General features: G+C 40.8%; 1 protein-coding gene across 1 annotated transcript in view; it reads right to left on the bottom strand.

The window, feature by feature from the left end:
* Positions 1-602: 602 nt before the first annotated feature.
* LOC150090461 (uncharacterized) overlaps positions 603-13,101 on the bottom strand; it is a 71,205-nt gene continuing 58,706 nt past the window's right edge. Inside the window, exons 5-7 of the mRNA XM_090369142.1 lie at positions 8,052-8,240; positions 7,746-7,875; positions 603-1,209 (exon numbers count right to left, since the gene is read on the bottom strand). Of these exons, the coding sequence (XP_090225268.1) occupies positions 921-1,209; positions 7,746-7,875; positions 8,052-8,240 (608 nt within the window). The 3' untranslated portion in view covers positions 603-920. The remainder of the gene's footprint in view (positions 1,210-7,745; positions 7,876-8,051; positions 8,241-13,101) is intronic.

The raw sequence follows: 13,101 nt of genomic DNA, 5'->3' as shown, positions 1-13,101 counted from the left end.
GCTAGAGAATTCCTCTCCCAGCTTTGCCGACTACTCCGAGACTGCCCTTCCCAGGAATACTAGGCTATACCTGGCGGATCGTTTTCTCCCTTCCCAAGTGTTGTCAAATGAAGTCTTCAACCTTCATCTGACCACAACAAGTTGACACAACAAAAGCTACAACAAGTGTTGTCCACGTAACAACGGTCGGACTAGTTGTGTCGTATCATTCTGTTTTTCTTTTTCTTTTTTTTTTTCTTCAGACACGCAAGCGTGTGTGGTAAGGACTCTACTGTTGTGAGGATTTTATCTTAACAGGAGATGAGGAAACTCCTTTTTTCTTTTTCATTTCTTAGCTGTGTAACGTGTTCTTTAGCCTGCCGTTATATAAGACGCTTAAAATATTTAATTTGTAATTTACTTCGCAAAAAGTGTAAGCCTTTGACCTGCGCCCGTGATGGGTAGGTGCAACATAAACAGTATTTTATCCAATCTTCATTTTATTTTAATGTTGCAATAAAGATATTCTCTCTCTCTCTCTCTCTCTCTCTCTCTCTCTCAAATTCATAAAACAATAAAAATAAATAAACTCCACGAAATACAAACAAGCGGAACCTTTTTCAAAATTTGTCACGTGAAAAAGACTCGGTGCGGTAAACTGTTTGAAGACTTCAAAACCGCATCACAACAAACACACGTCCAAGCGCCGGTCCGTTATAGGTTTCGAAATTAAAAGAACAGAAGAAGATATATTTTCTGCAGGTTTTGCAACGACTAGAAAGGCACTTTTCATTCGCCACAGTTTTCCTTCTGATTCAACGCATCCTCCTGAGCACAACGACCGAGCAGCGTTCACTTCCACACAACACACTCACTTCCGCGCGCATGGCTTGTATAAAATGCTCGCCGCCACAATCCTAGCAGAACCCACGCCGCTAATATTAGGACAACAAGCGCCCTCTGTCTTCTTCTTCTTCGTTATGGCTCGTCTTCTTTCTTTGCCCTTTCTTTTTCTTGGGGAGGGCAAATCGCAGTTTTTCCCAAAAGTATTTTTCCTCCCACCGAAGGTAAGTTGTAGTGTCTAAGTGGATCCTGAAGGACTCGTCGACGTCCTCGTCTGGAGGGAGGTCTCCGTATTTAATTATGATGAGCCGATGTTTCTTGTCTTCCAGAACCTGGTGGTGGGCAGTTTGATACTCGTGAAGGCGCCATCCGCAACCCAAGTAATCTCTGTTCGAAATAAAAGAAAAACAGTTCAGTGGCTGGAACAAAAACAAGCATTTCTTCTTAAGTTAGTTTCAAATGTGCTCGAAGACTTACCAGAAAACAACAGTTGCCTTCGTCTAAGTACACTTTGCTCCAACGGATCATCTTTTTTATTATTACTTTAACAGAATCGAGCTAATCACACTTTCATATACTTTGACACAACGGTATACACTATATGAAGTAACACTTGCTTTGCAAACAATTCTATTCGGATCAGGCACTCGCATATGGCAAACCTACTACCACTTTACCGGCTAATTTGTCCGGGGTCATACGTAGTATGGACAAATTAGCTCGTCACTCTGATCTATGGGGATGCTGCTTCTTAAAGTTACATCAAATTGCTTTCGTTATAAGACATGTAAACATACACTGGTATTCAAAGAAAGTTAACCACCCCTTAAAATTCTAATTCTTACGAATAACGTAAGTATATGGCAATATTTCTTACAGATTGCATCAGATAAGGTTGACACGCGTAGGTGATGACGTAATATTGCATCAGCTTTTACTTTCAGCTATATAAGCACGCTCTGCAAGAGTTGCAATCATTCCTTGCTTGCGTCAGGATGGCGGGTTAGGTGCAGTAGACGCCATGAAGAAAGAGTTACTTTACGTGAGGAAGGATGTTCTTCCCGTCATATTGCTTATAGAAGGTCTTGTAATCAGTCGACAGTGAGTAGATTTCTTTCCAAACTCAAGTTCTGCTGATAGCAAAAAAGGAACCGGACCCAAACGAGTCTCTATGCCAAAACAGGACCGCGTTTTGAAGCACTTATCCTTAAAAACCGTAACGCTTCTTCATCTGAGCTGAAAAGAGAATGGGAAGAACATACAGGAGTGGTAGCAAGTGCAGTAACAGTCAGAAGATGCCTTTTCAAAAATGGACTTGTCATCATAAGAAGAAGCCCCTCCTCACAGAAAAATTGAAAATTAATTTGGTGTAAACAGCATGTCAAATGGACCCCCCGAGCAGTGGAAGTCAGTTATTTTCTCGGATGAGAAGGAATTCAACCTGCATGGCTCTGATGGGAGACAAACGATTCCCCCGCCGAAGACGTGGTGAAGAATACCATCCAGGCTGTATAATGACTACAGTGAAATTCCCTAACAGAACCCCAAATGACATGGAGGTGCATTTCGTATGTCACCTGCAGTTTATAAAAGATTCCGTCTGGCTGCCAATGGATACCTGGCTATATTGAAAGGCAAATTGCTACCACCCATTAGAGACCATTTCAACCTGCCAAGTAATTGTATCTTTCAGGACGACTCTGCTCCTTGTCATGGGGGCGGAAAGTAAGTAGGCACTTCTGCTTCATTTCTACATTACAGGTTCGACAGTAATGTGTTTACATTTGTTAGAGGTGAAAAAATGGTTGGCAGAACGGTCCATTACAACTGTTAGCTGGCCAGAAAACAGTCCGGCCGGGGCGTTTTCTGGCCAGCTAACAGTTGTAATGGACTTAACCTAACATAACCTAACCTGAATCATATAGAGAACTGTTGGCATCGTGTGGAATGTGCATTTGCCAGAAAGAAACCAAAGATCCTTCGTGAACTTCAGGAAGTCAAAATTAAATGGTTTTCAACCGGGGTGCCGCAACAACATTCCAAGGGTGACACATAATTTGGGTTAAAGTTACATAAACATATTATTTTTTAAAATTTGTATGTTTATTTCATTATAAAAAGGTGTACGGTATCTTTTTAATTTTGTGGTGATCTATAATTGATGTCTACTTTAATAATTTTATTAAAGAATAAAATTATTATATACTGCATAAAATAATACCCTATTTAAAATTGAACCTGCTCTCAACAGTAAATCTCAGCTGGACGTCATCTTCCGCGATATTTCATCTGCTTATGATAAGCTCTCAATTCCTGCCTCATCTACATCCTGGAAAAATACTTTGGCATTACAGGAAGCCTGTCAAAAGTTATCAACCTCATCCTTACGCCAAGACAACTCATCATCAGCCATAAATCCTTCAAACAGGAGCGTGTTGTAACGCGGGGAGTACCGCAGGGAAGTGTCCTGTTCGGTTTTTTATTCGCCGCGCCCCTTGAACCTTTCCTCGCAAGTACACTGATTTCTCATCAAATGCAGATAACCTCAAATTATATATAAAATCGAAAGACCCTGAACATAAATCAGCGAGCCGCCGTCCTGTAACCTATCTACTGCAGATAGGTCTGGAGCTAAACATATCTAAATCAGCCTAAATCACATTTACAAAAAAGAGAATCAAAAATGACATCACAACGTAGTGCAGATAAGTGAAGTCTCACACCGACCTCGGCTTGACTTGGGACGAGGGCCTCACTTTTCAGACCCATTTCTCGACCATGAAAACGAAGACTTTCTCGGCGATGTGGGCAATTCGACAAGAGCTGACGGGGTTACTGAACGTAGATGTAGTCGGAGGATACGTCCAGCGGTGCCTACAACCTATCGCATTGTATGCATCACCAATCTGGTCTTCTGACCCGACGTCGTACATAAACAGATTCCTGGCAGTCGAGTACTGGGTAATGCGATGGATGAACAGGGTCACGGGCAATGCTTTCACCATCTCCAGGGCTGTTTTATACACCAACTTAAATATGACTCCCTGGAGAGTTCACATTGCATCCAGGAATATTCTTCTTCCTCTTTCTCAGATGCTCACCGGTGTGATTGACGCCTCCAGTCTTCGAGGACTTATCTCTACTCCACGTGCTTGGACGCAGTAATGACAGTCCCTATCTACCATTGCATTTTGTACTGTGCAACCTGTGCTATCTGAAGAACTTCTTCCCAAACAACGCAATGAACCTTTTCAATTCATTGGTCTGTGACCACCCTGTGAAATACTCCGAAAGCAAGCAAGCAGTAGAGAGTGAAGAGCATCTCAGAAGCGCACTGCTTACTCCAACTATAATCTTGACAATGAGTGAATTTTATAAACAATATTGTAAATATACGCACTTTTGTAAATAATTGTATTCGTGCATTTTTGTACACTCTTCTTATATTGTAAATACTGTAAATAATTGCAATTCTTGCTTTTTGTACACCCTTCTTGTATTGTATATAATTGTAATTCTTACATTTTGTACACCCTTCTAGCCTGTCGGTTGTGCATAAGGGGTGAAAGCAAACACTCGCTATTTTTAATAAACGGATTTAATAAATAAATAAATAAATATAATTTGTATTATGAGATTTAATTTTTATAATTATATTATTGTAATAACTATCATATAACATATATTTTTTTAATATTAGATATTAAACGCACACACACACACACAGAGAAGTATATAACGCGCACACACACAGATCCGATTCTCTCCCTCTGTGTGTGTGCGCGTTATACACAGAGAAGTATATAACGCGCACACACACAGAGGGAGAGAATCGGATCTAATAGGCATAAAATTGAGTAAGGGTGCCACAAAATAAAATAGATTACTTTGGGGTGCCGTTTTTAAAAACAAGGTTGAAAACCACTGCCATAATTGGTGTTTGGAACCACGAACTATCAGTTTATTATCTTCAGAAATTGATGTTGCCAATGCCTCGACGGTGTGCTGCTGTCATCAGGGCCAGAGGCGGTTCGACTAAATATTAGTTTGCACCCGGTGAACTTTTCATTTTGTTTTTCATTTAAAATGATAAACTGAAGGAAATTCTGATAACATTTCAGCCATAATTGTCGTGTTTACTAAAACTAACTATTAATAAATGTCTTTTGTTTATATTTCTATTTGGGAAGAATTCATATCTTTATTAATTTGTGTCATTAAAGTAACCTAACATCGCGAAAAATGGTTAGAAATGTGAAAATCCTAGGTGATGCGCTTTCTTTGAACCAGTGTAGATGATAATAAGCAAGTTTAAAAAATACTACAAAACATTAACTGGACACTTACCATTAACAGACTTGGGTAATCCCGAAATTTTATTTAAAAGTAAAATCCATTCTTCGGTTTTAATTTGTTGAAAATAGATTAATAAATTTTTCATTCAAGTTTGTTCAAATCGGCACTGCTCGTTCCGCAGATCCTTTGACTCGTTTTATCACCTCTAAAAAATGCGTATTGGCAACCTGCCAAATAGGCACTGGCTCAACCACTGGGACCAAAATGTGGAACTGGGTAGTGCGCAGTTCCACGTACGGTTAAACTTCAAAGTTGAAAACGATGTCGTGTTTTTATTCGTTTATTATTGAAATGATTATTGGAAATAGAGGATGAGTATACTATAGTTGAGTGCTGCTGCACATCTTTTCTACAGATTTTTCAAGATGTGGAGGAACTCAGAGGAATGGTATTGCAGAGCCTGATCTACAAGGTGGTTCAGAATCTGCAATTCCACCGCTCTCTTCCAAACCAATCCGAACATGTGCCTCAACTGGTCAACAGCTCAGCTACAAACTGAGAGAAATAAATTTTTTCCCCCTTTTCCTCTTCCTCATTTATTCCCGCTGCTTCCACTCTCCGGAACATCCTTCCTCCACATACTTTTCCTGAAAATAAGGATCGGCTGAAATTCAAGCGTAATTTGAAGTCTCAACATTCATTCCACAGACGGCGCTAAAAGTACACAAAAGGCATTCTACTAAAGAATTACATGTTCGTACACCTTTCGTACAAGTAAATTAAATTATATCTGCATCCTGATAATTCAATTTTTTTCATTTCATTTTCTGCACTAAAATTAATAGGCATTTATATATCGAGGTATTTATCATTTAAATAAATCGAAAATACATAGAGATATTTATTATTTCAATAGCCAGAAAATATCGTTATAAGAGTCGAAAAATTCACTAAAACTCGCAGAAGAAATTAATTTCACGAAAAGTGAATTTTGTAAAGAAACATCCATTTGACAATAACGCAGAAAGTAAGACACAAAGGTATCAATAACAAGATCATAAGAATTGATTTAACGACATCGCGATGTTCAAATTCTATTAAAGCTGCCCATTCGCGCCTCAATAAATATCGTTTAATTCCGAAAAATAAGTAGGAAATGTGAATGGGTCAAGATCAGTTCGATGCGATAAAGAATGGGTGATTTTAAACCAATAAGTGATTTTGAACGTAGTTGGATTTCTGGTAATTCTGAGTGTCCGTTTAGTTTCACGTCACGCAGCAATGAAACAAATTTACTCAATCCACGAGTTCACTTCAAGGCTTCAACGTACCTTCTAAAGTAATCAGGTTTCGAGTTAAATTTAATTAAACGTGACGTGAATGTAGCGTACAGGACGGAACGTAGAAGAACATTAATAAAATATCTGCTACGTCGTAATGGCACAAATTCAGTTAGGGGAAATAAAGTTAAGGGGAGAAAACAGTTCGTCATTCGTTTCCCACCAAAATGCTTCAAGTGTTCGACACGCGCTCCCTGGATCTCGAAGAACCAAGTTCACGTCGGAATAATGTGTACGTCCTTCAAGAATCCTAAGACAACGAAATTTGAAAAGATGTCCGGTTTAGGGAAAGCTGGACCATGGAATAGTTCCTCAGGAAATATTGTATTTTCTATTATTGTTTCTATAGTTGCAGAGTAGGTTGGGTGCGCTTGACAATCTCAGGTTCCATCCGGTACAGACCAGATGGAACTTGACAATCTCAGGTTCCATCTGGTCTGTACCGGGGCACTTTCTGTTTCTAATCCTTGCTGCCGCCTGCTGGAGCTCTTCCAAGGTGAGGGGGGGGGGGGGGTTCCTGTGCTTCTGGATCATAGTTATCATTCTGGTGGCAGAGTTCTCGCTGTTGTTCAGTTCTCGGCGCCACTTGCTCCTATTATTATTATTACTACTGCTGTTGTTGCTCTTATATTATTTCTCCACGATTGTGGGATTCCACTCAGTGACGGGTACTGCTACCAAGCACACAGGGTGGTTGTTGTTATGTCTGTTGTTACTGCTGGTCGAGAAAATCTGTGACTATCCTACAGGTGTTCAGGATTGCGACTTTCTGGAGTTCCTTGTAAGTGTTCTCTGGGAAACCTATTGCTGCTACGTAGATTCTTTGGTACCATACCGATTGTTGACACGATGATTGCGATGGTACCATACCGCTACCATACTTCTTGCAAATGCCACATCTCCTTGATCTCATGTCTCAGGTTCGTGTACTTCCTAATTTTTTCCCCACGGGGGCAGTGGGGGAACTCACCAGGCGAGGGGGTGGGAGAGACACACAATTACTTCATTCATAATCTGCATTCTCACTCTACTTGCATTCCTTTTTTATTATTATTATTTATTTATTTGTTTATTATTATAAAAATAAATAAATAAATAAATAATAAAAAAATTCATGTGAACTGGAGTTTAGGCCCACCCTTTAGCTTTTCAAGCATTTGGCTGTTTTATTTCGGAGTTTACGCTGTAACAGTCGCGCCTAATGAGCCGCAGATGCGATTCACTGCCCCGTAAATGTCACCGGGGACGCGAAAACAGGAAGAAATGAACGGAAGAAAATGGTCTTACTTGGAGAAGAAGATGATGGTCCTCTTGCTGTTCTTTACTGCCGCTATGACGTTGTCGCAGTGGAATTCTCCTAACTCGCTGTTCCTGAGGGGGAAATGAAGAACAAAGGGGGGATCTTCCTTTTCCAGTCCTACGGAAGAGAGCAGAGGTCGCACGTTTGTTCGCAAACACAATAACAATCTTAAAAACTTCAACCCCACCCGATCGCTGAAATGAAAACAGCAACGAACTCGCTGCCAGTCACGAGTGAGTGTTGCTGTTCTCACGCCACTCCCCTCCCCTTCGCCCGTCCTGTGAGTTACTTACTTCGAATGACGTTTCTCAACACGAAGGACTCGTCTGTCTCGCTGCACGATACGAAGGCGTCGAACTCTTTGTCCATTTGCGCGTCCTCTTCTTTCACCCAAGAACATCCTCGCGCGTATAACCACACCTTGATGCCGATCTCATATCGGTAGTACGCGGCGGTCCCGGAAGCCATCATCACCAGGAACGCTGAAAAGAACGCAAAAGGTTAAAGTCACATTTTTTCGTAGCACAATAATGTTGTTGGGTTTTAGGAATATTAGCGACCAAGGCCGTATTTCTCCGTGTACATTGTCTGTAAATTGCGCGTTCTGTGGCCCATTTTGTTCGCTGTAAAAAAAAAAAAAAACAAGCTCACCGCATTGTGAAAAGGCCAATAAAAATTCCTCACGTCATGGACAGGACTTGAACTGAGATGTTCCCCCGAGTGCGGTGAGGAAAGCGATCCTACCAACGTCGCTACCCACGAGGTGTCACTTTAATGATAAAGCGCGAAATTAAGATGAAAAACGCGCTTGCCTAGACGTGAACCCTGCGTGACGTTAGGAATGCGTTGTGTGTTATGTAAGGCGGTTTCAGAATGTTAATTCAACTCCGCCTTTTTGGTGTATGATGACCATTTACAAAACTCTACGAAATAAATGTCGTGCGATGTTTGTGCTGTGTGTGTGTGTGTGTGTGTGCGCCCGCTGTGAAACACAACATCTTTTGCTTCTCCAGTTCATAGGGCTCTCATTTTTTGAGATCCCTATGAACTGGAGATATGCAAATATATTCCCAATCCACAAAAGGAAGATCAAAGGGTGACACCAGTAATTACAGACCTCTAAATTTAACTGTTGTTCCGAGGAAAGTAATGGAACCACTGGTTAAAGAAGTAAAGCAGAATCATCTATACAAGGCTGCAATTATACTTCAGACACAGCATGCGTTTGTTAATGGAAATCTTGTCTGATCAATCTGATTGCATGTTATGATGCAGTAACAAAGGAACTATCCATTTCCTTGCTTACTTAATAATATCCATAATAGTCATAATATCCAATGCAACAAATAATTTTGATATCACATACTTGGATTTCAGGAAAGTTTTTGATACTGTTGCGCATAAAATAGTTCTGTGCAATTTGAAGCAGTATGGCATTAGGAACAAGTTGCTGTCCTAGATAAGGAGATGGTTGATTGGGAGAAGACAGGGAGTGGTTATTAATAGACACTGCTCTTCGTGTCATTGGAGGAGTCCCACAGGGTTCACTGCTGGGCCCATTGTTATTTCATATATTTATTAATGATAATGATGCAAGTATATCAGGCTTAATGTCTGACTTTACAGATGATACAATGGTTGGCAGGGTGGTTAAAGACAGAAATCAGGGTAGGCTACTTCAACAAGGTGCAAAAAATTAGGCAGATAGACAAAGAAATGGAATTTTAAGTTTAACATCGGCAAATGCAAAGTACTGGATATGAGTGTCAATAAATCCCACAGTAACTTATCAGCTGTGTGATACTCACTCAGGGGGGGTGTATCAAAAAACCTGGAGTAATCGTGCAGTTAGATTATGAAATTATCTGAGCAGCGGAAACAGGCTGCCAGGGCAGTTCATGGAGCGTCTATGGTATACGGAAACTTTGTTTTTATTTAGGGATAAGGGAGTGATTATCCCATTGTACAAGGCAATGGTCAGGCCACCAAGAAGAAGCGATCGCTAGGAAGGCCGCTTCTAGTTACCCGTCCAAGCCATAAAGAGGCGGGTCTAAACTGTGCACGCACTGCTTACCCATAACAAGGCAAAAATAAGAAAACTAAATAAATAATAAACACATTCAAATAAATACATAAATAAAATAAAAGTATAATGCAGTAATAAAAGAAATCCTACGGAAAGGGGAGAGCGTGAAGAAATTTTTGATTGCACGAATATTTTAGCAACAGAAAGGGTAAATGGGATGAAAAGCTCAAATTTAAGTTCGTGCTCAATTAAACGCTGTAAATTGCACTTGAAGCTCACGGTTTCAACTGTAGTGGTCTATACTTGAAGGTCGAAGCAGGAGTCACGCTAGTTTCGTTTTTTCAGATTAAAGTTGTTCAGGAAGAAATCCGTGCAGTCTAATTTCTCCCTAAACAACTTTGCAAACACAGAGTTCAGCATACGTTCATAAAGCAGTTTTTAATGGTTTCTAAAAGAGTCGCGTTTATCACAGACAAACATTATTTGCACACAAAGGCTCATCAACGTTTTGTTACATTGCAAAATTTTTTAGATCCTGTTGCAGTGTGCTACTGCAACAGGATCTAGAAAATTTGGGCACATGGGCTGAGAAGTGGCAATTGAAGTTTAATATTGCCAAATGCAAAGTACTGCATATGGGTAGAAGTAACCCCAGAGAAACGTACCAACTGAGTGGTGGTACATTCAGAGTAGTGGAGAATGAAAAAGACCTGGGAGTAATTGGGCAGTCAGATATGAAGTTTTCTGAGCAATACAGACAGGCTGCCAGGGCAGGTCATGGGGTTTTGTCAATGATATATAGGAATTTTGCTAGCAGGGAAAAGGAGGTGATTATCCCTCTATATAAGGCAATGGTCGGGCCACGACTTGAGTACTGCGTACAGGTCTGGAGGCCTCATTTTAGGAAGGGTGTAGATTTACTTGAGCGTGTATAGAGAAGGGCAACAAGATTGGTGAGGGAAATGAAGGGATCCTCTTACCAATGAAGGGATCCACTTACCTCTTATCAGCGGCTGGAGACTAGGCACCTGCGCGGTGATCTGATTGAGGTGTATAAGGCCTTGAATGGGTTGAGCCCGCTGAATTCTGATGGGATCCTTCCACTTGTTCAGATTACGAACCTAAAGGGGCATAAATTCAAATTAAGAAAAGACAGATGTAGAATAGATGTGCGGAAATTTGCCTTTAGCCAGCGGGTGGTTAATTGCTGGAACAAACTTCCATCTGTCGTTGTGGAAGTTGATAGCTTGAATAAATTTAAGGAAGAACTGGACAAACATTTAGAGGGAATTGTTGTGTGAATTTTTTTTTTTTTTTTTTTTTGGCTGATGCTGCATAAGCTCATACACTTGCTTTCTTGCATGCCACCACTACTACTACTGCTACATAAAATTTACTCCAGCAACAACAGGTACTTTGAAGCAGAACACAAACTTGAACTGTATAAGTAAACATTGCAAATTCCGGCATAACGGACAAGTTTCTTGCTTTAAATGAACCTTTGAAGTTTCGCAATCGCCTTCAATCATTACCGATTGCGCATTTGGTAATGACAGAGAATTCTTCTGACCCTGTTCGACTTCTGTATTTTCCCCCAGTTAGCGCGATTCGAAACCTCCATTTTGAATAGAGCATTTGATGAAATCGCCACCCTTAACCACACCGGGTGGAAAAGACTTGAATTCGAATCCGTCGATGACTCGAGAAATTTTTGTGGGTCTTTTTCGCAACGTGGCTAAGTTAGTCGCTCTCAAGAAAGAACAGCACGGGTTTTTCTCCGGAAATTCGGATGGATTTTTGTCCGGCATATTGACAACAGAACACACAAAATTTACAGACAATCTAACGGGGCAAAGGGGCCTAAGTTGAGTTGCCGATGAGTCTAAAACCCTTCAACAACAATAAACTGTTTTAGAGCAGCGGTGCACCAAGGACAAGTTTCGGAATTTTTTATTCTGTAAATGTACCTTTTTATACTGTTATTTAAATGTCATTTCAGAGTTACCCAAAAACCGTTTTGAGTCCACCGCACCGTTTCTGAGGGAAAAAATTAGCAGTTGTTCAGTTTTCGAAAGAGGTTAATTTATTACCAGTTGAGTAGTTCCCTTAATGTCCATGGCCAGAGGCAGTCGCACTGTGAACAATCTCCTACATCAGAGGCCGAGTACTCAAGGAGATTAACGCATAGGCTAACAAGGCACATGACAGAATTCTTTACAGAGAAAGTATACGGCAATAAAGATTCTCTCTCTCTCTCTCTCTCTCTCTCTCTCTCTCTCTCTCTCTCTCTCTCTCTCTCTCTCTCTCATTGCGCTTGTTATGCGTATACAAGAATACATAAATTACGTCGAAAAAAGTGAGTGGCTACAGCTTGATGTTACTGCACATTTCCGTTGCGGTACCCTCTGCTACTATCTATGTTCCATCCGACAATTGAAAATAAAACAACAACAAAAAAAAAAAAAAAAACTGTCGTATTAGAATTACCGGAGAACTCCCCATCCACCCGTGTGTGCGTGTGTGTGTGTGTGTGTGTGTGTGTGTGTGTGTGTGTGTGTGTGTGTGTGTGAGGTCTATAAATCACATCTATTCTCCGGTCGATTTGCTTCTTTTGCTGGATGAAAAACTCAATTTCCCGGGAATAGATGACTTTGCTGTCCACGTCTGAGACCGACTGACCACTGAGTGGAAAATGCCATAAAAATTCCTCGCGTCATTGACAGGAGATTCGAACGCGTGCCTTTCTCAGAGTGCAGTGATTACAACCACTGCGCAACCCCAGAGAACATCAAATAACCGAAAGACAAATTGATCATGGTTGGAAAAGGTCTCCATTTCCAACTCATTCCAGTTGTTGTTATTGTTATTGCTTTTTATGAGAATCGGCGACTAAGGCGATGTTGCTCCGTGTCTGAGGTCGATTTTATGTTAGGTGGGATGAAAAACCATGCAACCGTCGCCTGAGACCTACTAACTCAGCCAAAAAAAACCCATAAATTTTCTTTGCGTCATCGAGGAATTCGAACTCAGGTGTTTTCCACCCGATATGTGGAAGACGGTGATCCTGCCAACTGGGCTCTCGCTGGAATGGGTGCCCACAAGGGTAGTCATTCCAGCGAGACGGCTGCTTGGTGAACCGTTTACACAACACCCAAAACGGTTCTGGCCATTGCGAATCCGTTTGTCACTGATTACTATAAAAACCGAAGAAAAGCAAAGTGTCGCGTTCTGCCGCCCATTCGTGTTTTAAAATATATTGGCCTCGTCCATCATAGCGATTACATCCCTAAAATAAGTAAGTAAACCCCCCATCAGAA

This window comes from Mastigoproctus giganteus, chromosome 2 (genome assembly GCF_048544385.1).
Source record: "Mastigoproctus giganteus isolate SK-2022 chromosome 2, ASM4854438v1, whole genome shotgun sequence".
NCBI lineage: Eukaryota > Metazoa > Arthropoda > Arachnida > Uropygi > Thelyphonidae > Mastigoproctus > Mastigoproctus giganteus.
The sequence above is the reverse complement of the archived record's forward strand: the minus strand, read 5'-3'. Positions and strand labels throughout refer to the sequence as shown.